The following is a 23,834-nucleotide window of genomic DNA, read 5'->3' on the forward strand; positions in this document are numbered from 1 at the left end:
AACGGTCGTAATCAATAAATCCCTAAGATCTCCAGAAAAAAAAATCCTACGAGATCCTTTTCCTCAAAATCTTACCTAACTTTTCATTTCAATTAAGTATGGGGTCATAGCTTATTCACACGGAGCTCAAATCATTTGCACTTTATTATTATAATTATTATTTAAATTTTCCGCTCTCATTTTGAATGTGATTTTTTTTGTGACACTTATTATTCATTTATACATGTGTATAAATTTAATTCTTCTTAATTCTCGTGTTCATAAACTTAACACGGATCAATAAATAATAAAAATCACAGAAATACCACACATAAAATAAATGCAGAAGATTTGAACTCATCTACCCTGTATGTAAAGGTATAATGTCATAATTCCTCAAAATAAAAAACTACGTGAACAATAATTACAATAATGTATAACGTTTTTCAATAGGGATTAAAGTAAGGGAGTTTTAATGAAAAGTTCACGTACTGTTCAATTTAACGAAAAACCATATTTTTATACTAAAAAGTCAATCTTGGTACTATTTATTTTACCCTTTATTTTATCCTTATCATTAAAACTCAAAGTTTTCAAACCATTTTCATTAGTTTCTTTTAAAGTAATGGTGGTGGGGGTACATCTCTGGTGTCATCACTTGTAGCTTGTACATTCATTTTCCTATAGACAATATACTAATTTACTATAAACAGTTATTAATTTTGATTAATTAAACTCTGCTTTTGCCCACAGTTAAAGCAAAGTATTCATACTTAATCACCCATTATTTCCCCTCTCTCTCTACCCTAATTTTATCAGAAAGCTGCCAAAATTCATCACTTGAGCCTTTTGATTTCTCAGTCCCAAGCTTTCTCTTGTTTCTGAATCTTTTGTGGGACCTCTCTACCTGAGTAAGCATTTCCCTCTCTCTATCTCTCACTTTCTCTCTCTGCCAAACTTCATTGCTTGAAGCTTCTATGCTTAGAACTTTGGTTTTGTCTTCAATTTTGGGTAAGTTAGATCTGGGTTAGTTAAGCGAAGGAGACGTTTTCCATTCATGGAAGTCTGAACTAACTCCCATGGATTTAAATTCGTTTTGACGTTACTCCTCGGTGCCAACGTATCACTGTAAGCATCTATTTGCTCTCTGAATATAAGAAGTATACATTTTTTCACATGCCCTTTTGGCCATCGTAGCTCCTCAATGCCAAAAAGTTCTGTAATTTATGCAATTTTGATCGGAACCCATGTTTTTATTGCTGAAAATTGTTAACCCCCAGCTTACATGTTATTCATTTGCTCATTAAAGTGGCGTTTTTGGGTTCGGTAACCGAACCTCTTTGCTCCTCTTTAGCTCTAGAATCTTCAGAATATGTCGGTTTTGCTTTGAATTTGATAAACCTTTCTGGGTTTGTGAGCTGATAGAGTTTTAGGGTTCTTAGCCGAAATTTTGTTGGATAGGAACCCGTAAACGAGTATGAGGAAGTATGTAAATCATCACTCAGGAAGGGTGATTGGTGATAGGATTTGGGCTATTCCATTCATTGCTAGCTTTATCATATTCATTACCCTCTTTTTCTCTGCCATTTCCGGGATCTTTACCGCTCCACACGCTGGAGAGAAGTTATCATTCGACATTATTCCCTTCTCGAAATCAGATGACTCAACTGGGTATTTCGTTGAATCTGATTTGAAAAGATCATTGGACACCAATGGGGGTTCCAAAAGTGGGGCACCTAGTTTAGCGTATCTTATATCGGGTACAAAGGGTGATAGTCATAGGATGATGAGGACTTTAAGCGCGGTGTATCATCCAAGAAATCAATATATCCTGCATTTGGATCTTGAGGCTCCGCCTCGTGAAAGGTTGGAATTGGCAAGTTTAGTGAAGGCTGATCTTACTTTTCGTGAAGTGGAGAATGTGCGTGTTATGTCTCAATCTAATTTGGTGACTTATAAGGGCCCTACGATGATTGCTTGTACTCTGCAAGCCATTTCCATTCTATTAAAGGAGAGCTCAGAGTGGGACTGGTTTATAAACCTCAGTGCATCAGATTATCCTCTCATGACACAAGATGGTTAGTATCAGACTTTTCTCTTTGCTCGTTGTTACTTTTGTTGATCATGAATCGTGATCGATGTTGTAGTATGATTGCATAATGTTTCCTGCCTCGATAGTTAGAGGTATTTGATACATATTTTGTGCATTGAGTAATGGTTTGGATAGCAATTCCATTGCTTGTGTTTGAGTTTCTTTTCTTCTATATGGCCTGGTAATACGTTGCTGGCCACATTCTTCATTTTAAGAACTTTGTTTTTTCGCCCGAATTGTGAAGTAATAATAATTGTCGCAGTGTGGATTTGTGTAGCTGCATTACTTTTAATTATGACGGACTTTCTCAGAAGGGAAAGCTGGATTCTGTATTTGGTAATGGGTTATAGTGAGTTTATTGTTGAGATTGATGGGTTGGGAATTTCGAAAGACAAAATTTTCAACCCTCTTAGTGTGGTAGCAGAGTGAGTGGCTTGCTGCTGATTCAATATATTCTGTATCTCTTACCATGTCGCAGTTGTTGATAATAATTATTGCTTGCTAATGAACCCTATGTATATAACTAAGTTTTGCCTGCTAATACACAATGCTCCATTGGTACCCCATGAATTGACATTTTTCTTCGAATACCTGATGAAGTCTGTCCTCATTGACTGTTTGTCTATGAAATAGTCCTTTAAGATCCTATGTTCTAGAGTCCTTTAAGGCAGTTATCAAATGTGTACAGTGTACCATATTTTTTCGAAGATATTAGTTTGGGACATTCAGTTCTGATGCCTATCTATGCTACCTTTCATTTATGGGAGTTTTTCTGGTCCTAGGAGTAAAAACTGCTCCGTCCTGCTGGTTTACCACTGCAATCTCATGGTGCTGTTTAATTAAGCTGCACCCAGAACATTTGTTATTTAGCTTTGTGCCGGTGATACAGTCTACTCTATGTTACTTGATTGGTTTCCTAATGGTGCAGATTTGCTTTATGCTTTCTCCAATATTTCCAGAAACATCAACTTTATTGAACATATGCAGCTCACTGGATGGAAACTGTAAGTATAGCCTAGCAAGAGAGTATTTCATTTTTGCAGTTAACCATTACGTAATCATGGTTATGCTATAATGCCTTCTTTTGCAGGAACCAAAGAGCAAAACCTATCATAATCGATCCAGGCCTGTACTTATCAAAAAAATCTGACCTTGCATCGACTACTCAGCGCCGATCACTTCCTACATCATTCAAGTTGTTCACAGGTATTTAGAATTATATATACATACATACAGAGAAAGAGAGAGAGAGAGAGCACCTTTTATATATGCACACTGTATAGAGCACCCTGGATAACTGTCAGCCCATTTTCATTTATATGAAGTTTTTATTGAATATTTATGTAACATTACATATCATAAACATATTTCCAAACTTATTAGTGTTAGAATGGAAATGCTTATTTTCCCCGCTCGTTTAAATCCGGCCAAGGGAGTTTTAATCATTATACTTGGGGCTAAAGTTACACCAGATTCACACTGATAGATCATAGATTGGATTGGACAGTAACCCGGAGTGAAGGTGATTCTAGTCTAATTTGCTGTGAAAAGAAATCACATGCAAATCAAACTAATATACATATTTCAACTACAAAGCTAATCTAAAAGGATCAGCTAAGACTATATATTTCTGTCGAATGTTCCACCAAAACTTTCCGCCTCCTTCAGCCCCGACAAAGGGGGGAAATAGAACAAAGATGAAAATTTTCCATGTCAAATTCCGTTTCTTCTGCAAGATGTGATTTGCTTTGCTGATTAGAAATATTCTTTATGACTTCAATCTTCATGTTGCAATTAGCAATCAATCTCTGTTTAAATAAATAGTTTCTCTCATTTTGCAATTTTCTTTGTGTGCAGGTTCTGCGTGGGTAATGCTAACGCGATCATTTCTCGAGTATTGTATATGGGGATGGGATAACCTCCCACGTACAATGCTTATGTACTACACAAATTTTGTTTCTTCTCCGGAAGGTTATTTTCATACTATTATTTGCGACAATGAGGAATATCGCCACACTGCGATAAGTCACGATCTCCACTACATTGCTTGGGACAGCCCTCCTAAGCAGCATCCCATCTCTTTGTCAATGAAGGACTTTGACAAAATGGTGAAGAGCAACGCTCCCTTTGCTCGAAAGTTTGCAAAGGATGACCCAGTGTTGGACAAAATTGATAAAGAGCTTCTAGGTCGCACAAACCGGTTTGCACCTGGGGGGTGGTGCATAGGCAGCCCTGAAGGCGGGGCTGACCCATGCTCCGTGCGTGGTAACGATTCAGTGTTTAAGCCAGGTCCTGGTTCGGAGAGGTTCCAAGTGCTGCTTCATACTCTGTTGTCCGAAGATTTTCAAAAAAAGCAATGTACATGACAGAGCAGAGGTAAGAGTTGGAAAAAAACCGAAATGTAGATTAATGCATCCATAGATTTACAAGCGCTGATGTAAAAAGACATTGAATTTCCTTTAGAAATATAAATAGAAGATCCAAGTTCACAATATCCACTTGCCATCATTGTTCTGCAGATGAAATCAGTTTCATGTATTTTTCAATAATCATATCTGGTGAGTAATCAGTGAAGTACCCCTTCTCCACATCCAACCCTTCTTGTGCTGCAAGCATCTCGACGTAGTTCTGGACGCGGTCTGCTCCGACTTGGTTGGGATCTAAGAGCATGCAAGCTATCTCCGTCCAGTCCTCACCCTGCAATCCTAGTGTTTGCACGGTTGGGAGTCCGCCCCCTCGGGCACTCACCATCCGTGCAATCCGTTTAGTGGCCGCGACATCCGTTGACATTATGGGAATGTTGTACAAGGCAACCCACTGACGTGCCCCGATCATTGTGATGCCTCTTGCTGGAGATACGCTAGTTGGGCCTTCGTCGGGCTTTTCTTGGAGAACGTCTGGCATAAAATTGGGCCTGTAGTAGCCCAGCTCACGCCTGATCGTGTCTAGGGCCTTCCCTGTAGGGTGTGCTGCATCATACAAATACACTGGAACTGCAGTACAAGTTAAAAAGATTAGCTTTTTATGTTTTAAATTTTTTTTTTTTTTTTTTTTTTTTTTTTTGTGCTATAATCTACGCTAAATTAATCTAAATTACGGGCAGAAAGATTCAAACTCAGCATAAAAATGGTGTTCAAAACCTTAGGACTAACCTTGGAATCTATTACCAATATCCACGGCCACTGCCTTCGCAAGCCAAGCAGCTTCATCCAGAGATGCCCGAGCCAACGGGTGGAAGACAATGTCATCGACAACCCCCAACCGAGGGTGAGCGCCGGAGTGCTGCTCAAGGTTGATGGCTCCAAAGGCTGCCTCAGTCATGGCCATGACAGTTTGCTGCAAGGGGCTGTATATGGCACTTCCTGTGCTATCATGCACGACATATGACACAATAGTGTACCGGGCCCTATTGTATGCTCGGTCTTCAAATTTGTTAACTATGACTGACTCCGGGTCGAGCCTAGCGGCACGCTCAATGGCGTTGAGGGCAGCGAGGTTTCGTGATTCGGATATGAAAAGCTTGCAGCAGAGTAGCATGGACTGGTCTATGGTTTTCTTCTTCTTGTCCTAGTGTCAATAACATCTCATTCACGAGTTTTAGTGAGACAAAATGAAAACGTACGTAAAACAATGTTTTAAACTACTCTAACTTATCGAAAAGAAATTCGAACTCAAATGCAAAGAAACGGACATGTTATTCGAGTCACGTCTGCATAATGCAGTGGACTTTTATGTCAAGTAATATATCGGAACATTATCTAGAAATTAAAATGGTCTTAATCACTTGATAATTTAAAGTTAAGAAACATTAAGTAAGAAGATCGTCTTCACGCGAATCACATCATGTCATGAACTTCCACTAGGATACTGACAAGTGTATGGCTATTATTGTTTATTAATTATTAATAATTTAATACGGTTTCTTCTGGTTGATCCTGGTTTCTCCTTCCCAGCAGGTATTAGCCCACAGAAAGCTTCGATTAACAGCTCATGGTTTTGAGTGTGACATCAATGTTGCTCATTATTCATAGTTATGAGTGTTTAAGTCGTTAAATTTGATTTTAACAATTGTTTAGGTCTTCTATTTGTAATCTCAATCTTTCATTCGTAGTAGTAGTATTGAAGAAATTGCCATAAGTTTTCTTTTGTAAGAAATATAATTTGTTTGTAGTTCATTACAAATAAAGCTAACATAAATGATTTTCGATGTATGGTTCTTGTTCCTACAGATTAACAAATCACACATATAATCGGCGAGAAATTAGAGATAATCTTGCATACAACCGGAAAAACTTACAAATCTCTTGTCAAAGAACACGTTACATGATCACAGTGATTAAGTAACGTGACCACGTGACTTATAACGAGAGATACAGAAAGAGGCGATGCATGCAAGGCGGGGAAAGCCGAAGAATCTACACTCAAGAAGAAGAAGAAGGAGTTATTACCTTGCAACCTTGGCTGAAATCCATTTTCTTCTCTCTCCAGTGTTTAGTCTTTGCAGCTGAAAATTATTTTCTGCTTCTTTAGATCTGATAGACTGAGAAGTGCTTTTATATAAAAGCTAAGTTGACGAGTCAGCATTGACGCGGCATCCGTATCCCCGTATGTCCCCACAATTTGACAAGTCCATTCTCAATATCTAATAAATTAACAAACCAAATGAGTGAATGTGATTATAAGTAGCTTAGCACAAAAGCTGCTTTTTTCAAGCTATCTCTAAAGATATTCTTATATTTAGCCTCCATTCCTAAATATAGCACGCTAAAATTACAGAATGTAAAAGCATTTTTTTTTGTTATAATTTGTCGTCTTTAAATCGCTGGAAGGGAGATTCGAAAGTTAGATAGAGATGATATAGCACGCTTTTCTATTTAACTTGGAATAAGTTTAAATCTGCATTTTTCTGGAAACAACTCCAGAAATAAGGTTCTGATAAGGTACCTTGTATTTTTTTTTTTTTCTTTCCCTTTAATTGAAAGGTCCTCAAAAGCAGTTTTGGAGGTGGGGCTAAAACAGCCTAGGGTTAGGTAAACGTGAAAACCTAACCCCCACGGCGCAACTATTAACATTATCCTACAAATTATTAACCCCCACAGCCTAGTGGTTGGGAATATGTGAATTAGTACACTGTTAATCTCTAAAACGGACTATATAAACTACTTTCTACATTAGATTACATATAAATCTTTTTATCAGAGATTTTTAGTATATCAATTTGTTGTGTGCGATTCGTATTGCAGTGAATACTCGAAGATCGGGCGCTTTTAACAATTTCAAAGCAAAATTTCTATTCTTTAAGTTTTACTAATTCTATAGAATTGCACGTCTCTCTTTCTTATGACTTGATTATTCACTTGGAAAATAAACATATAATTGAATACAAGTAGGGATACAGAAAACTTCCTCCAAACTTGACTTGATGACCTATCATCTCTGGACTGTTCTATAAAAGCCGAGCCTTTTCCACTTAATTTATGGCATCGAAACCGAACTATATAAAACCAACAATTCAACTATCGCGGGTATCCCAGTAGTTGGAGTGAATTTTAATTCTGCATTTCCTACAATTGGTCCCGAATTTTAATTGAAGCGACCTCCAAAATAGTAGATTGTCATGGCTCTATTACTAGTTGATTCCTTTATATATATATATATATATATATATAATAAAATAAAAAGATACAATTCTTTCACAAAATTTCAACTACCATTCAGAATGTTATCATGTACTAAGAGATGAAGGATATGTGCACCGAATTAAATATACGGATATGCATAATTGCCATGCTTTGTCGGATGATGTACTAAATCATTAAGCACCAAATACAACTTCCATAATTATATTGTAAAAAATATATATATAAGAATAAGAAATAAAATACATAGATTCTATCCACACACCAAGAACAATGACAAAGTTTCACGTTAATTGAAAAATAAATAATAAGTAACCAACGTTTGGATGTTGTGTTGACAACGATGGATGGGGAAACTTGAACCAAACAAGTTATAAGTCTCATCACGGGATGTAAGTAATTGACAGTGACTAGGAGCTTGTTTAAGAGTGCTTCTAGACAAAAAAAAAAAAAAAAAAAAAAATGCTAGAAGCACTTTTATTAGGAGTAATATGTGTCCTAGTGCACATTAAAAGTGCTTTTACAATCTAGAAACACATTTTGTTTGTACTGAAATCCGACTTCAAGTAACTTTCAATTAATCTTTCCTGAGAAAAATCAGTGAAGTAGCCTTTCCCAACTCTCATACCCTCTTCCCTTGCAAGCCTCTCAACTTCAAGTTGAACCTTATCTCCTCCCACCTTCTCTGGTTCCAACAAATTGCAAGCGACTTCGATGATGGATTCACCGTGCGCAAGTGCCATGGCTTGGACCGAAGCAAGTCCGCCTCCCCTGCCACTCACTTGTTTTGCAATTCTACGAACAGCAGCAATATCAGTAGAGATGACCGGGACATTATAGTTATCAACCCACCGGGTTGCTCCAATCACAATGACACCCCTTCCTTGAGTCACTTGAGGGGGACCCTTGTCCGGCTTCAGCGCCAAGTAATCTGATTTCGGTCCCCCAACCCATTGCTCTCCACTAGAATTCGGCTTGAAGTAACCTAACTCTCTTCTGACTGAATCAAGCGTTCTTCCCTCTTCATGGGCAGCTCCATAGAGAAAAGTAGGGACTGCAGGCCACATTTAAGATATTAGCAATTCATATATTAGGTAAACTGTCGCATATTGTTCAAATTCGACTGTTTCTAAATTATCACATAATTTGTATATAGCAACTTACGGGCATTAACCTTAAGAAAAGAAGAGAATAAAAGCAAACCTTGAAGACTAGAGCCAACTTCTGCAGCCAAAGAGTTTGCAACACCAGCCACTTGCTCCAAAGAAGCACCGAGAAGGGGATGAAAGCATATATGATCCACAACTCCTAGCCGCGGATGACTTCCACAATGTGACTCGAGATCAATTGTTTCGAAAGCAGCCTTGACCATGGCAAGCACTGCCATCTTCAAAGGACAAGGATCGACAGACGGCTTTGGAGCCAACTTAGAGACAAGTGTGTAACCAACTCTGTTGTACGTTTCATCCTCGAACTTATTCACAATCGGTGCTTCCAAGAAAAGCTTAGCAGCCCGTTCGATTGATTCCAGCGCTGCCCTGTTTCTGCTTTCGGATATGTAAACCTTGCAGCAACCAAGCATCGACTTCAACATTTTCTCTCCCTCCTGCTCATCACCAACTGCAGAAAAACCCTACAGATTACGATAACGAAAAAGACACCACCAAAAAACAATGTGGCCATTGTTCTCGTCTGATCACAATCTCCTCTAACCTTAGCCACAAGTTCACCTAGCTACTAGTGGCTGATGATAAAAGCATCTCAACAAAACCGAAATTCGAAATAAACCATGCTCTGCTGATAAAATTTTCAAAGATTTCTTGCAAAACAAGTGGAACACAACAGAATTCATAACATTGCCACAAACAAAATGACTAACAAATCGAAAAGGCGAAAAAACTGTACAATTGTATTCTAATTTAGACTAGACTAGTCAGTAGTCACACACCAGAACCAAAAGCAATTTCAATACATATCAAGAACACTAACACTCCCCCATAACCAAAGTTTCCACCTTTAACCCTAATTCCACCAAAACGACGACAACCCTCTCAAAACGACGTCTCCGTAGCCTCAGAAGCACCTTTTGGGTACCCCTTATACTCCAATTTCACACCCAACGAAGCACAAACCGCCCTGAACTTCAACCTCAGAGCCTCCATCACATCCCCGACGCTCTCGTCCTCCGGTTCCATGATCGGGTACTTCTCAACCAGCTCCTCCATCTGCCTTACCGCCTTCTGTACCCGGTGCGTGAACCGCGTTGGGTCGACCCGGATCGCGGAGTTCCAAACATCCACGCATCCCCTGTAGAACCCGAGCTCCTCGCCCACCTCGAACCCGGTTTTGACACCCGTCGGCTTCGCCTCCTCCTTTCCGGCGACCAAGCCGTCTCTGTAGCCTTCCTCGAAACCTTCCTTTTGGTGGGTCGCTTCCAAATTCAGAAAATCTTCGCCGAATATGTCATCCGCCATGGGAGGCAATTTCGGAGGGAATACAGAAAAAGGTAGAAACTTTGTACGGTAAAGTAGTTACCTCTGTGTGTTGGCCCCGGAAGCGTCCGTCGACACTGCAAAGAGCTGCACGCGGATGAATGGATTTGGCGGTTGTGGCGTTGTGGCGGGTTGTGAATTTGGATCGGGTTTTGGAAGGTGGTGGGCCGCCCAATTTGGAATCCAAGGTGATCGGGACTTCCAGTAAAATTGTAACCTTACAATTTACATTCAATAATTTGGGATTCTTTATTGACAAAAATAATTGGCGTGGTTTTTTATCTGTCATAATATTTTGTATTTTTTTTTTTTTTTGTTGCATAAATTATTTTTCAGTAATCAATTTTTTGTGGGAAAAAAGTATGGCAATCCCCATAATTTTGGATCAAAACAATTTCCATTTACATATGGACATAGTGTGACTTGTTTGGATAATGCGTTTAAATAATCGAAAGAGTTTTTTTTTTTTTTAAATATTTTTTAAGTTTTAAAAGCACTTAAAATGCTTATGTAAAAATTGATTCCAAAAGTACTTTATTTAAAAACGCTTTTAGTTAACCACATGCTGGTGGTTCGATGATAAATGAAGGATTACAAGACTTTCTTAAAACTGAAAACTGAAGGTTTCAGATTTGAAACCTGCTGCTGGTGTGGAAGTCAAACTTGTTAGGCATTTCAGCCTTCTAAAAAAGATGGATAACTATAACTTACAACCAATTATCCTTCTTAAAAAAAAATACTTTTAATCATATAAAAATATTTTTCATACGAGCATATAATCTTGCAAGACGAAAGGACAGCTAATTTAGAAACGGAAACATGGAAAATCTCAAATAAATAAATAAAATAAAATAAGCCAAAAAAAAAAGAAGCGTAGAGTTTCCGGAATATCAGTACCCTGAGCACAGTTCCCATGATTCCTCACTCCCACTTCGTCCTTGTTAACTCCGCTCTCCCTCTCTCTCCTCTCTCCTCTCTGTGAGTTATATGAGAGAGAAAAAGAGAGTTGTATTAGATTAGTTGGAGGGTCCATTTCAGATGACAAGCAACCAAAGCATGCATTCAAACACTCTGACCAGCCTCTTACTTAATTAGAGAGGGAGAAGAGTGAGAGAGATATTCCGTTGAGGGTGATGGGAATGGGATCTTATAACATTCACAGCAAGGGGAATGGAAGTGGTGGCAGCGGCAGCGGCGGCAACAGAGGGAATGGAAAGTCATATGGATTGATGTTGGTGTTGGCATTCGGGGCAGCGCTGCTCGGAGTGTTGCTTCTCCACAAGCTCAAGGAGCGGCGCATCTTCAACCTCCTCCTCAAAGAGAAGGACTCCGACCTTCTTTCCCTTCAACACCTCCTCCAGGTCTAATTCCCGATCTATCTTTCTTTCTCTCTCTCACATGCAACTCAAAATTTTTTATTTCAGTTTTACTTACATCCCTAGATCAGCCACCGAAGCCGAGTGTCTACAAAGGGACTACATGCAACTCACTTTTATATAATTATCTGTTTTGAAATAACTAAAAGCGCTTTCTGATAATCGAAAACGGTTTTTGTGGTGAATTGAGAGTCGTTTTGAGCTTTCAATTTGCATGCATTTGTTTTGTTGTTTCAATATCAATATGCAGAACCAGAAGCCATTGAAAATTAAGCATTTGAACCCCAGGAAAAAGATTGATGACCGAGTTATAGGTTATGTTTGGAAATGCGTCTTTAAAAACCACCTTACTTGAAGCGCTTCCTAACGAAAGTACTTGAAGCACTTCCTAACGAAAGTACTTGAAGCACTTCCTAACGAAAGTACTTGAAGCACATAAAAGTGCTTCTTTCAGAAAATATTTGAAGTGTTTTCTTAAACTTATAAGAATTTTAACATTTTTTACCAAATATAAGCGTTTACCGACCCTTTAATTTGACCAAACTCACATGTTATGTGCTTGTGACGTTACTTATTCAATCAGTTACTAATTATTTTAGGACAATTAGTAGAAATGATCACTTTTTGACATTAGCTGTTGACATTAGTTGTAGAAATGATCAGGTATCGTTATATCATTGTTATGTTGTCGATATATTATTAATATGTGAATATACATTAAAAAAAATATCAATCTACAATCAAATGTCAAAAAATGATCACTCCAGCTAATTGTCCATTATTTTATTAGGGATTCATTTTTCTTAATTTCTTGGTTGCCGTTGAAGGAAGAAGACAAAGTGCGATGATTAAATTTATGATTGTTTATTCTTTTATTCAATGACCTATTGCTTCTACCCATGATTAAAACCCTTAAACTAATGAATAGGAGTCTTAAAATTTGAAGCAGATGTAATGGGGATTTCAAGAATTGTTACTCGTTTGAATTACAAGTCATCCAAAAGTCATTTAATAGTGTGGAATTTCAAAGTGCAGACTAATCTAATTATGTAGATGATTGCAAGAGGCTTGTAGCTCAATTCTTTTTCGTGCACTTAAGGTTACGAGTTTGAATCTTCCCCTCCCCTAATATCACTTGTTTTTGAAGCAAAAAAAAATTACGTAGAAGACTAAAGTCCATGAATCTCTTCCCAATGAGCACACGAATGCATTTACACAAACAAGTTGTCGAATCATGAAACACAGCACAAACCAAGTGTGTGACTTAACTAGATTATATATATTTAGTAATGTTTTGTTAATTGGTTAATATCGCAGAAGGAGAGAGACTACACCAAAGAATTGAGAAGGAAGAACGAAGAGATTAAAGCAAAGCTATACCCAATTAGAACCCAGAAGATGGAGCTTGATAGGAGAATCTCGGAGCTGAAATCCACCATTGGTTCGCTTAAAGAGGAACTACAAACCGTGGAGGCTGTGCTTGAGGAGAAGCAAAGTGAAATCAAGGTGCTGAGACTGAGACTGAATGCCAATAATGGAAATCCACCAGCCATGGAATTGGTAGAAAGCTTGAAGCGCAAGGAAGCTGAAATTGAGGATTTGAAACACCAGGTTGAAGATCCGGTTAAGGTCAGATCGTTGAGCACCGATGATCCATCAAATTCACTTGTAAATTTAACAATGTATGACAGTGTGTCAGGAAAAGATAAAACAGAGGTCACTGAGAAAAAAGAAGAGGGTGATCGATTGCAGGAATCCCCCGGAAACAAGGACATTGCGGAAACAATTTCAGGTGCGCATGGAAATGGGAATAAGTCCATTGGACAAGAAGATCAAATTGGAAATGGAGAGAAAGAAACTGATAGGAGGGAAACGAATAGTGGCACAGAAGAAGTTGAGAAGATTACCAACACAACCGGAAAAGATGGTGGTTTTGTCACTGGTGCCAAGGAAACTAATATTGCAAGTGAGGCTGAGACAATTACCAACACAACCGGGAAAGATGTTGATCATGAAGTAAATGATGGTGAAGAAAATAAGATCACAAGAAACGGGCATGTTGGACATATTGAAAACTCTGAACTAGGCGAGAAGCAGAAACTTTATGCGGCTCCTAAAGGTGGCGACAGACGGAAGAAAGGGAGATTAGTGGCTAGAAACAGGAGACTGGAGAATAGGGGAAATCTTGAGAACGAAGGAGTGGGAAGGGTGAGAAGCAGAAGATTCTTCAAAGATGATCAGGTTGGGTTAATGGGAAGAGAAGATGAAGCAGGTTCAAACGGGAGACTAATAGGGGATCACCTCATTAATTCGTCAGATGTCAAAGGTTTGGAGCTTCAAAACTCTGAAAACACCGAAGAGCTGAAGAACAAACTTGCCCACGTCAACACAAGCAAAGCAAATGGTAAATTCGACAGTGTAACACATAATGTAGAAAACAGAAAGTTGAAGTTGGAGAGTTGGAAGAGCACGAAGCCAGAAACATCCAACAACAGAACCTGAACAGCAAGGATACCAAGAAACTGGAAGATAGTTTTGAAGAAATGAACACTGACGATCCACAGGACTCAGATTTGGAAGTTGCGGATGCGGAGGAACAAGAAACAGACGTGACCGATGACAATATCTTTGACGAATCTGGTTCCACTTTGGAAGAAGACAAAGAAGAGTACAGGGAGGAAATCGACGAGTCTGAGTTTTAGCGGATTTAACAAGTTGTCAAGACTTCTCTGCAAAAAGTGTTAGGTATCTGTTTTTGCAAGTCTGATTTACTAGTTACTTTTGTTTAGCGTGTTTTAACTTAATCGAGAGCTGCTGTATTTAGCAATAATCATCCCTAATACAATCAAGTGTAACGGTTGGTCAAGAAATGCCAAGTAAACGAATTGCAGAACCCAGGAGGATCCTCACCGGATCCTCCAATCATATCTGTTCATCGTACATCGTGCTGTCAGAAATTATTGTAAATTTTTTTATTTAAAATTGAATATAAACAGTACTTGACAAAAATTGATCGCACGATGTACAATGAATGAATGTAATTGACCGCACGATGTACGATGAATGAATGTGATTGGAGGATCCAACGAGTACCCTCACTCTTGCAGATCGAAAAAACAATGACTGTTCCGAACATTTTAACGAATGACTCGACAGTTTTTATCCATGCCATATAGATGTATAACTTGACCTGAATATCATACTATCTTAGGCAAAATCGACGAAACGGTAAATACAAACTATGAAGAATAAGTTAAGACTGGATTACTCCTCAAGAGCATGATAAACTGGTCTTTAAAGATAAGCCGAAGAAAAATCGAACTAGGAAGGAGGAAGGCAGTATATTATTGAAACATGGAACGGTCCTGCATCGAATCATAAAAGTGACTACAAATAGAACACAATCGAAAGGGGACATAAACTCCCAACAAAGCCATTAACCTCGATTTGTTTTCAATGTACCAATCTCCACAGATTGATCAGAAATCATTTGCTGACAAAGAAAATGAAATATGACAACACGTTATATCCAAGAAAACTCATTATTTCGAAGAAGTTCTGGGAATATCTAATGCTCCAAACCTCAGTGCGATGATTCCACCAGTTTCTGAAAAGAAACACGAATTAGTCAGCAAGGGCTAAATTACAATACAAAATAAACAAGAGTAGCATCAGTGACTCGTTAATGGAACGTTAAAATACCTAGGCCACTTTGAGCGATGTCGACCTAGTTCAAACCAATTTTTTCTTTCTCCTCCCTGATGCTAGAATTACTATGACAGTCCCAGCCAACAAAGTCGAACACATTTAAAAATAAAAAGGCACAATGTAATGGATGCTTGACCACTTAATAGAGCACTCTATACTAACCTAACCCAACCTAAATTCACCTAACCCGATTTGATTGATAGCTCTATGTGGGGCATTAGGAGCAAAGCAACACCGGTTGACAATTTGATCAAGTGGCCATATGTGAACAACTTGAAGATTGCAAACAAGCCTGTTGCCCATGGTTCAATATCATCTGATGATTATTTTGCAAATTTTCTTGGAAGCGAACCACTAACAACTCAATACCAAGCCATCTCTATTCTACAGCCAAAAGCGTACAAGGAAGAAAAATACGATGAAGAGGCAAATGTAGGACAACCATTTATTGTAAGAGCATGAAGTGGGAGATGCAACGTCAGTGCTCAAATTATGTTTTTGGCATCACAGTTAACAAAATCTATACAAATGCATATCTGATTGATTGCACCAAAAAAATGACCAGGAGCCACTGTAAACAATGGAAAACAGCGCTCACTCAAGTAACACAAAAAAGTTGCCTTGCATGTCTAACGCCTAGGCCGGTACCCAACCACAACAAATCACTATATAATGGATGAAATCAATTTTACTGGAAACTAATGGGTGAAAGAAATCCGAAGTACCTCTTCCTTCTTGCCTCCAGAGAAAAACTTGTAACCGCTATAGATGAGTATACCCCAGCCAGATAGAGAGACAATTACGAACTGAAAAAGTACAGAATCCAGTCAAGACAAGTTCAAAACTTTACGTGCTGACTAATTTCTATTATACTAGTGGTTCAAGAACAACACAAATGAACTTCGACGAAGTAATGTGTAAAAGCACTAATCCATAGCTAAAATCCTCTCGTTAGAATGTCTATATTCCATGAAAATCATGACTCGTTTCATCACAAGAGAAATCAGTAACATCGAAGCTGTGAAAATGTTCACTTTTGATCTAATTATAAAACATGAAATGAAATGTGGTTCATTAATATTGAGGAGATAAGGGCCAAAATAACCAAAATCCATTCTTTTGATTACATGTTGTTCATTAAGCCATAAAGATTCTTGCTTTTTCTTCATGGTTTTCAATTCCAAAAAATTGGCTAAAAATGAAAACCTAGAAAAAAAGCACCAAACATCACAACCCATTAAATTTCAACAAGAAACTTAGTTCATGAAATTGAATACCACGACAATATATATATATATATAATCATGAGATCGAATACCACAAAAAATGGGGAGAGAGAGAGAGAGAGACTGACATGCTCTTCCTTCCATTTAGATGGGCTCAACGGGTCTTCCCAGACATTAACCTTTGGGGGTCCATGGTGATCTGCAAATTTTACATTTTTTTTCATTGAAATTAAAATCAGATCGGAAATTTACAATGCACAAAACACAAGACTGAAAATTTGGGATTTACCGGCAGCGCCGGCGAGGCCACGGCGATGGATTAGATTGGAAGTCAGAGACGAGGTCCTCGCGGTGGAGATGCGACTTGAAGTTGCAAATTGACGAGCTGCCGCCGCCGCTAGAGTGGCCATGGCTTTCAGGTTTCAGATGAGAGAGGGAGACGAAGAGGGAGAGCGAGAAGAAAGAGAAATACGAGCAAATGCTTTTGCCAGTGAGCTACGGGTCATAATCATATGATGAACGGTTAAACGGGCGGAAACGCTGTCGTTTTGGAGTTAACGAGAATATTAAGCCCTCTACTGACCCATTAATGAAAAACTATATTAATGAAATCCTATTTGTCAATTAAAAGATGATAAAAAGACATATTTATCATCTATCACAACAAAAAAATTAAAATAAAACTAATAAAAAGGACTTGAAAACTTTGAGTTTTAATGATAAGGACAAAATAAAGGGTAAAGTGAATAGTACTATGATTGACTTTTTAGTGTAAAAATGTGGTTTTTCGTTAAAGTGAATAGTACAGTAGGTTTTTCGTTAAAATTTTCAAAAATTAAGATCAGTAATCTAAAACTACATTAACAAGATATTAAGCCCAAGACTGACCCATTAGGCCCATCTAATATAAAACTAGTATCCTGAATCCCAAACCAAAATTTTTCGGGACGGGAATTTGAAGACCAATCCCAAACCAAATTTTCTGGAATTCCAAATTTCGGGAATCCCGAAATATTTTCGGGATTTTGGGACAAATCGGGAATCTCAAATTGAAATATGAAATTATGAATTGTTCTTCAAATATATAATTCAAGAACACATTCATGAACTAGGAATTTCATTTCATTCACACTACCATTTAATTGAACACTGGCATGCCTGATCGTTTTTATCATAGTCAAAATTCAAATTAATTAAACCCTTTTTGCAATATGTTGAGAGACAAAAGAATCAAGCCTTCTAAAATCATCAGCCATGGCAGCAGCAATAATAAAATCCACATGAATATCAAACAAAACATGAAAAATATGCAAGGTGTAAGGCATTCCAGGTTGTAAAGCATGAATTAGAAACTACTAGCATCAATTATAAAAGAATAATATATATAATAATTAATATTATATATTTTTGGTTCGGTATGGGATTCCCGAAATATCGAGAAGCCAATCCCGAATCCCATACCGAAATTTTGGGATTGGTTCGGGATAGCATCCCGAAAATTTTGGGAATTTCGGTTTGGGAAATTTTTGGTTTGAGATCGGGATTTTTTCGGTTCGGTTCGGGATTTTTGGGAATTTTTTCCACCCCTATATAAAACTACATTAATAAAATCGTCTTTGTCAACCAAAAGATGATGAAAATACATCTTTATCTTTTATCACAACAAAAAAGTTAAAACAGTAATCTAAAACTACGTGAATGAAATCCTCTTTGTCAACCAAAAGAGGATGAAAAGACATCTTTGTCTTCTATCACAACAAAAAAATTAAGGATAGTAAAGTAATTTCACAAAACAAAATTTTCTGTTTCTTTTTTAACCTCACCTACATGCAAGTTTATCATCTCTAATTTAAAATAAATAAATAAAACCTTTCTCCCTCTCTCCCCCTCTCCTCACTCCCTCTTTCTCACTCTTCCTCTCTCTCCTTCAATTTTAACAACTAAAGTAAAAAAATTTACACACTTTGTGTGTGGGCACATACTAGTGTTTATTGATGTTTGAAGTTGAACAAACCATCTTTAAAAGAAATGTCAAATCTTAAGTAGAATATCATGCAATTAAATTTGACAGCAGAAAGAAACCCCAGCTGATATGATAATCTTACGTGGATTGATATATGAATTTTTTGCTGCCAAATTTAACATATAAAATATTTTTTAAAATTATTACGTTATAAGGGTCCCATTGCACCAATTCTAAATCTTGAAAATTTATTTTTAATCGATTTCATTTTAAAAATGGGATCCTACAAATATTATTTACAATAAAAAAAAATATATGGATTAGAGGAAGAAAAAATCTGACATTAGAACGTCGGCCATCAAATTAACATTTAACATATATCTTTTGTCATATACATCGGAGATGCTCTTAGTACTCTAGCCCTAGTGCCTAGACTGAGTGAAGCAAAATAAGCAAAAGAAGAATGGCAATAACACAAGTGCATATAACTATGGCAATGCGAGTCTACTTCCTGCTACTCTTCTGATAGTCCTTAGCCGCCTCTAGCTGCAGCGCTCCTCACCGAACGAACGAATTCACACGCGCAACGTGGCTCTCGATGTCGTTCAGCTGCTGCCCTTGTGCATCTCCAAGTGCAGCCATGTCAAGGAACACTTGGTGGAGCTCAATGAGGTTCTTCTCCATCTTCTTCACAGCACCGAGCCTCTGTTGGATTTCTTGAACCGTGTCCAAAACTTGGCCACGGCCCTACTCCTCTATCTCCTTCAGGAGCAATGTCTCTCCCTCCCCGCTCGATATCAAATTCTCAATCGTTTCTTTGTAGGCCTTCTCACCTGTGATTGTGAAGGATCTCCAATGAACAATCTCTTTGTATTCGCACGCGATTTTGGTCCTTAAGCCTTGAAAATCAGCTATCGTGTCCTTTAGCTTCATGGCCAAACCATAGAGCACTGAAGTTCTCGACCAGAAGATGACCCTGCGCCGCACCCTGCAACTTTTCGCTGATCGGCATTGGAATTTTCCAGCTTTTCCAACTTCCCCTTGATGAGTTTAACCAGCTTCAGGACCTGCTCAACATCAGAAACCATCCTCACGCGAAGCTGTTTCATGGATTTGGCATCATGGACGAGCTTGCTCTCCTCGTTCGCTCCCTCTAACCGTTTGTAATGCTGCACCACGCACAGCTCTCATGTCGTGTTGGACATTCTCCATCTCCTTAAAGAATCCATCACGATCGACAGTTTCTTTCCATACGTCGCCACCATCCTGCATGTCACCGATGTAGACATGGCGCTCGACATCCTTGTATCTCTTGGACGAAGGCGAATCACTCAGAAACAAATCGTCCATCTTCGCAGCTCAGTTTCAGGTTTGGAATGGTGAGAGGCTCATAGCAACCTTCACTTTTTATGAGGACGGACATCGGAAAAGAAAAGAGGTGTTGATAAGGATAACTAGATATTTTATTGTTTCTCCTTCTGCTGTTTATTTGAAATTCAAATGTATCATAGTTATCTTAGGACTCCTATACTGATAAGGATGTTTCTTGTATAAAAACATTGTAACAGCTTACATTGAAACATAAGTACGTGTTGACCACTGGATTACTCAAATAGAAGAAACATGATGAGCACTAAATTGTTGCGGCAGCTGCCGGCCCAAATGAAGTTCTGAGTGTAACGGCCATACAGCCACGGAAATTTGTGGGTTGAGAAGTGAAATACAAAAATGAAATACACTGTACGGGATAGATTTTCAATTCATCTAGGGTTAGCAGTGTGAGCAGTGCCGTACAGTGAAAACTAGCATAAAAAGTGGATGTTATCAACAATCTATGTTTTTCTTCCTTTTTACAAGCGATATTTCTACTATAAGCAACATAAGAGGAAGACTTTATCTACGTAAAGTAAAATGAGATTACATGAAAGAATATGTTCAATCAGATAATGACCAAAATTGTCTTGCTCATTTACAGAAGCTTATACTCACATATACACTACAAAGGCAAGTTTCATGCATCAATCATCTTCCAAGCCAACAATTTCTAGGATATACGATGTCTCTTGGCGCCCGTGATGCAAAACTTCGTTGCGAATCATGACTTGATATATTTTGTCTTAGTTGCTGCTAATTAATTTGTTCATGTTTCCAAAGTTCCAACTGAATAATACTGCACTTCAAACTCCTCTCTTCAATCTGTTCGTATAAAATCAGAATCAACGTCAGTTTTCCGAGTTTTGCGCGGTTCAAGTCACGTGACATTAAGCATTAGTAGGCGTAGTTTGGAACTTGATGGAAAAAGAGTTAGCGTCCGTTTATTACCTTTAGCGTGGATATGTTTCTGAAAAGCTCGAGACACTCCTCTAAAAGCAATTTTTCTTGTGCAACCACCTCCGCTAGTTCCGACAGTAAAGGAGCAGCTTGATCAGCCTGTTCAAGAATTGGCTTCAATGTAAGTCCACATTACATGAATCCCGGGTATACAACATTACAAAACATCTGAAGCATACCAATGGCAAAAAATTAGCAAGCAACAACTTAATGGCAGTTGTGAGATTCGAAGCATGTCGAAGAGCAATGTAAGCAGACTGAGTGTCCACCTGCATACGCACTCAGTTTTGTTAGAAAAAAAAAAAAAAAAAAAAAGACATCTCTCTTGCCCAAGACAAAAGCTTAGAGTCAGTTTCCTTTGGCCTACCTCTGCACCTTCAATGAGGGGCACCCTGCAAACAACAGAATGCAAACACTCTTTCATCGTGCAAACCGCTGCCATATGTTGCCTTTCCATATCTCCCCAAGACTCCAACGACTTAAGCTACCCAAATTACAAACAAATTAGTCACATAGTAACACAGGTTCGTTTGAGTCAATCCAAACGTCTATACACCATCAAATCTTTTAACGAAAATCTGTATGTATCGTAGTTTGCTACTCACTTGGGAATAAAGTATAAAGTTCAGCTTCATGTCAAGCTTTTCTTTATGTAGCTTCACTTTCTTTTGTAGCACGGAATGTTGCAACTTCATCAAACCGTCCCAAGCATATAAAACATTGATCTACAAAATGTTTAAGAATGTAAAATGACTTTCATCGGAAACCTGACCGAACTAAATATAACTCCTATATCGAGTGCTTCCACTTCTAATTGAGCCGAGACATACCTGTGCTTGATTTGCTATGTTCTGATTCACAACATCAGCTCTAGCATTCGCAAACCGCCACTGCAAGATTCGATTATGAAGCAACCGAAGCTGATGTCCCATCTCTGTCATACTTGACCCCGAAGAAACCGAATTAGACCTCACCAACACACTAGACGGAGAAGATGAAGATTTTTTACTCTTGAACAAGTTCAACCCCGAGTTGAGCAACTTCTCCACCCCTTTAGTTTTTGAGGGACTCGTAGGAGGCTTCATGCTCGAAGACGACAATTGTACTCCCTTATTCTCCACAGACATTGTCGGCGACCCTGTTCTTCCCGGTGAAAGCGCCCACTGTGTGGTCGCTGTCAGCGAATGAGCCCTCCTGATCACATTTTTAATGGTGAATTTGTTCAGCTTCGGAGACTTGTCTCCCGATATCGGATTTGCGATGTTAGAATCCGATGTCCGTCTCCGATGCCTTAAAGTAATCTCATTCATGTACTTAGAAGAAACCTCCACACCCGATTTTCGAGCACTCTGACCAACATTTGGAGATCCCATGGTCATCCCTGAATAGATGTCACTGCACTCCGATCCCGAATCAAGAGCATCCGAAAAACCATCCGAAGTTCGGCGAGACGACTTCTGATGCAGAGCATTTTCGTCCACTGAAAATCTCCGAGGAGCAGCCACATTTGAATTGCTCGAAGACGACGAAGTACAAGAAGAAGACGAGTTAGATTTTCCGGGAAACCTGAATTTTCCAGTGAATCTCATCGACCCACCAAAAATGGGTCTGTGATTTTCTTTAGCGTTTTCTTTCGGATTATCCAACAAACCAAACTCACTGTAGCTCCTCTGTCTGTCAAAGATTGAACCTTTCCGTTCGATTCGATCTTCGTGCCCGTCGTTTCCGAGGTGATCGGCGAGAGTGTCGAGCTTCTTGTGCGACGACATTGAGGAGGGCCATAGTTCGCGGTTGGGGCCCGAATCGTCGATTTTGGGTTTTCGGGCATCGGAGAAAGATGAAATGGGTTTGCGGCGAACCGGCGAGATGGGGTGGTTCGTAGATGGGAGAGTGGTGGTTTCTGCGGTGGTTGGCGACGATAGAAACCGAGAGCTTACTTCCCGGGATTTGCGTCTTCTGGGTTTGTGGAATTGGTCTGTCACCACTTGATCATTCTTCATTGCCTGTAAGTTTTGAGAGAGAGAGAGAGAGAGAGAAGGGGGGGGGGGGGGGGGGACCGTTTTGACTACTTGTGTGTGTGCGAGAAATGGAGGATTTGAGAACTTGATTTTCTCTGCGTATGTTTGGGAAACAGATGAGACCCAAAACAAACCACCACATTCGAAATGGCGGCAAACGAGGTCATGTGCCGGCATATGAGGGGACTCTGTGAGATATTGGGGTGGAATTACTGAAAAGCCCTCGTGGGGGATGACTTGGTTATGGTCAAACAAACAAAAAATATTGCATTAAAATTTTTACTTTTTAATACTATCATGATTAGGAGAAATTTTTAGTTATGATAAGAATACAAATAGTACATCATGTGTTTTTATGTAAATGGTGGAAAATTTTATTTTTTAAATTATTAACATTTTAACGCACATATCCCATCATTTATATAACGACGCATGATATACCATCTCATTTGACAATCACATTAAAAAAATCTCTCCATCATTCGATGGTCATATATTTTTCTTGTATGTCATTACGGTATATATATTCTTTTGTCAATGGTTGAGCTGGTTTCTGAGAAGGGAAGAAGGAAAGGAGTGGGGAGCTTCGACCCAAGTGAAAATGTTAGCACCACTTTGAATGAGACATTTTAAATAAAATTTCTCAACTTGTAGTAGTAGGAGTGCGGTAGGTTAAACAAAGAATGGTAAAATACTAGTTATTACGAATCTTGAGATAAACTTAAAATGCACAAAGTCACTATAAAATATAGATAAATTTAGAATAATTCTTATACTTGCATCATTTAATTATAACGATACATGTAACTAGGTGCGGATGCATTGAGGGGCAAGGGGTTAGCTGACTTCTGAAATTTCAGTGAATGTCTACGGATAACTTGAGTGCTGATCCTTCGAACTTCGGTGAATGTCTATGAATGACTTGGGTGTTGCCCCTTTAAAGGTTGGAGTTGCCTTTCATATATGTCTTTCAACTGCTTGATAAAATGCATTAGGGAGGTGTTGCCCCT

General features: G+C 38.6%; 5 protein-coding genes, 1 non-coding gene and 1 pseudogene across 8 annotated transcripts; 2 read left to right on the top strand and 5 right to left on the bottom strand.

Moving 5' to 3' along the window:
* The first annotated feature begins 734 nt into the window (after window positions 1-734).
* LOC137739086 (beta-glucuronosyltransferase GlcAT14A) lies at window positions 735-4,565 on the top strand. Its single transcript, XM_068478572.2, has 4 exons — window positions 735-2,057; window positions 3,000-3,075; window positions 3,162-3,277; window positions 3,929-4,565. Exons 1-4 carry the CDS (start codon window positions 1,457-1,459, stop codon window positions 4,435-4,437), a joined length of 1,302 nt encoding a protein of 433 aa, XP_068334673.2. The 5' UTR covers window positions 735-1,456; the 3' UTR covers window positions 4,438-4,565.
* LOC137739087 (formiminotransferase cyclodeaminase-like protein) lies at window positions 4,455-7,020 on the bottom strand. Its single transcript, XM_088700087.1, has 3 exons — window positions 6,520-7,020; window positions 5,224-5,638; window positions 4,455-5,064 (listed from the first exon to the last, which is right to left on the bottom strand). The coding sequence occupies exons 1-3, from the start codon at window positions 6,541-6,543 to the stop codon at window positions 4,577-4,579; spliced, it is 927 nt and encodes a 308-aa protein (XP_088556213.1). The 5' UTR covers window positions 6,544-7,020; the 3' UTR covers window positions 4,455-4,576.
* Window positions 7,021-7,982: 962 nt separating this feature from the next.
* LOC137739523 (formiminotransferase cyclodeaminase-like protein) lies at window positions 7,983-10,435 on the bottom strand. Of its 2 annotated transcripts, XM_068479118.2 has the most exons (4): window positions 9,827-10,327; window positions 9,590-9,609; window positions 8,914-9,319; window positions 8,164-8,764 (listed from the first exon to the last, which is right to left on the bottom strand). In XM_068479118.2, exons 1-4 carry the CDS (start codon window positions 10,182-10,184, stop codon window positions 8,238-8,240), a joined length of 1,311 nt encoding a protein of 436 aa, XP_068335219.2. In that variant the 5' UTR covers window positions 10,185-10,327; the 3' UTR covers window positions 8,164-8,237. The 2 variants fall into 2 exon arrangements, with proteins under 2 accessions (XP_068335217.2, XP_068335219.2); XM_068479116.2 differs by lacking the exon at window positions 9,590-9,609 and having other exon boundaries at window positions 7,983-8,764; window positions 8,914-9,330; window positions 10,246-10,435.
* Window positions 10,436-11,180: 745 nt separating this feature from the next.
* On the top strand, window positions 11,181-14,471 carry LOC137740960 (uncharacterized). The gene is made up of 2 exons (XR_015966488.1): window positions 11,181-11,563; window positions 12,896-14,471. It is a non-coding gene; the product is annotated as an uncharacterized LOC137740960 (transcript).
* A 429-nt stretch (window positions 14,472-14,900) lies between these two features.
* LOC148694088 (uncharacterized) lies at window positions 14,901-17,004 on the bottom strand. 2 transcript variants are annotated; one of them, XM_088699925.1, is made up of 4 exons: window positions 16,802-17,004; window positions 16,641-16,711; window positions 16,012-16,092; window positions 14,901-15,185 (listed from the first exon to the last, which is right to left on the bottom strand). In XM_088699925.1, the coding sequence occupies exons 1-4, from the start codon at window positions 16,920-16,922 to the stop codon at window positions 15,162-15,164; spliced, it is 297 nt and encodes a 98-aa protein (XP_088556051.1). In that variant the 5' UTR covers window positions 16,923-17,004; the 3' UTR covers window positions 14,901-15,161. The 2 variants fall into 2 exon arrangements, with proteins under 2 accessions (XP_088556051.1, XP_088556052.1); XM_088699926.1 differs by lacking the exon at window positions 14,901-15,185 and adding an exon at window positions 15,333-15,351.
* Window positions 17,005-18,795: 1,791 nt separating this feature from the next.
* LOC137739427 (syntaxin-124 pseudogene) lies at window positions 18,796-19,954 on the bottom strand (annotated as a pseudogene).
* A 438-nt stretch (window positions 19,955-20,392) lies between these two features.
* LOC137739429 (QWRF motif-containing protein 3-like) lies at window positions 20,393-22,881 on the bottom strand. Its single transcript, XM_068478993.2, has 6 exons — window positions 21,637-22,881; window positions 21,412-21,531; window positions 21,174-21,290; window positions 20,986-21,075; window positions 20,798-20,905; window positions 20,393-20,671 (listed from the first exon to the last, which is right to left on the bottom strand). The coding sequence occupies exons 1-6, from the start codon at window positions 22,804-22,806 to the stop codon at window positions 20,603-20,605; spliced, it is 1,674 nt and encodes a 557-aa protein (XP_068335094.2). The 5' UTR covers window positions 22,807-22,881; the 3' UTR covers window positions 20,393-20,602.
* Between the last annotated feature and the right edge of the window lie 953 nt (window positions 22,882-23,834).

Source organism: Pyrus communis, chromosome 9 (assembly GCF_041283825.1).
Source record: "Pyrus communis isolate YQ-2024b chromosome 9, ASM4128382v1, whole genome shotgun sequence".
NCBI lineage: Eukaryota > Viridiplantae > Streptophyta > Magnoliopsida > Rosales > Rosaceae > Pyrus > Pyrus communis.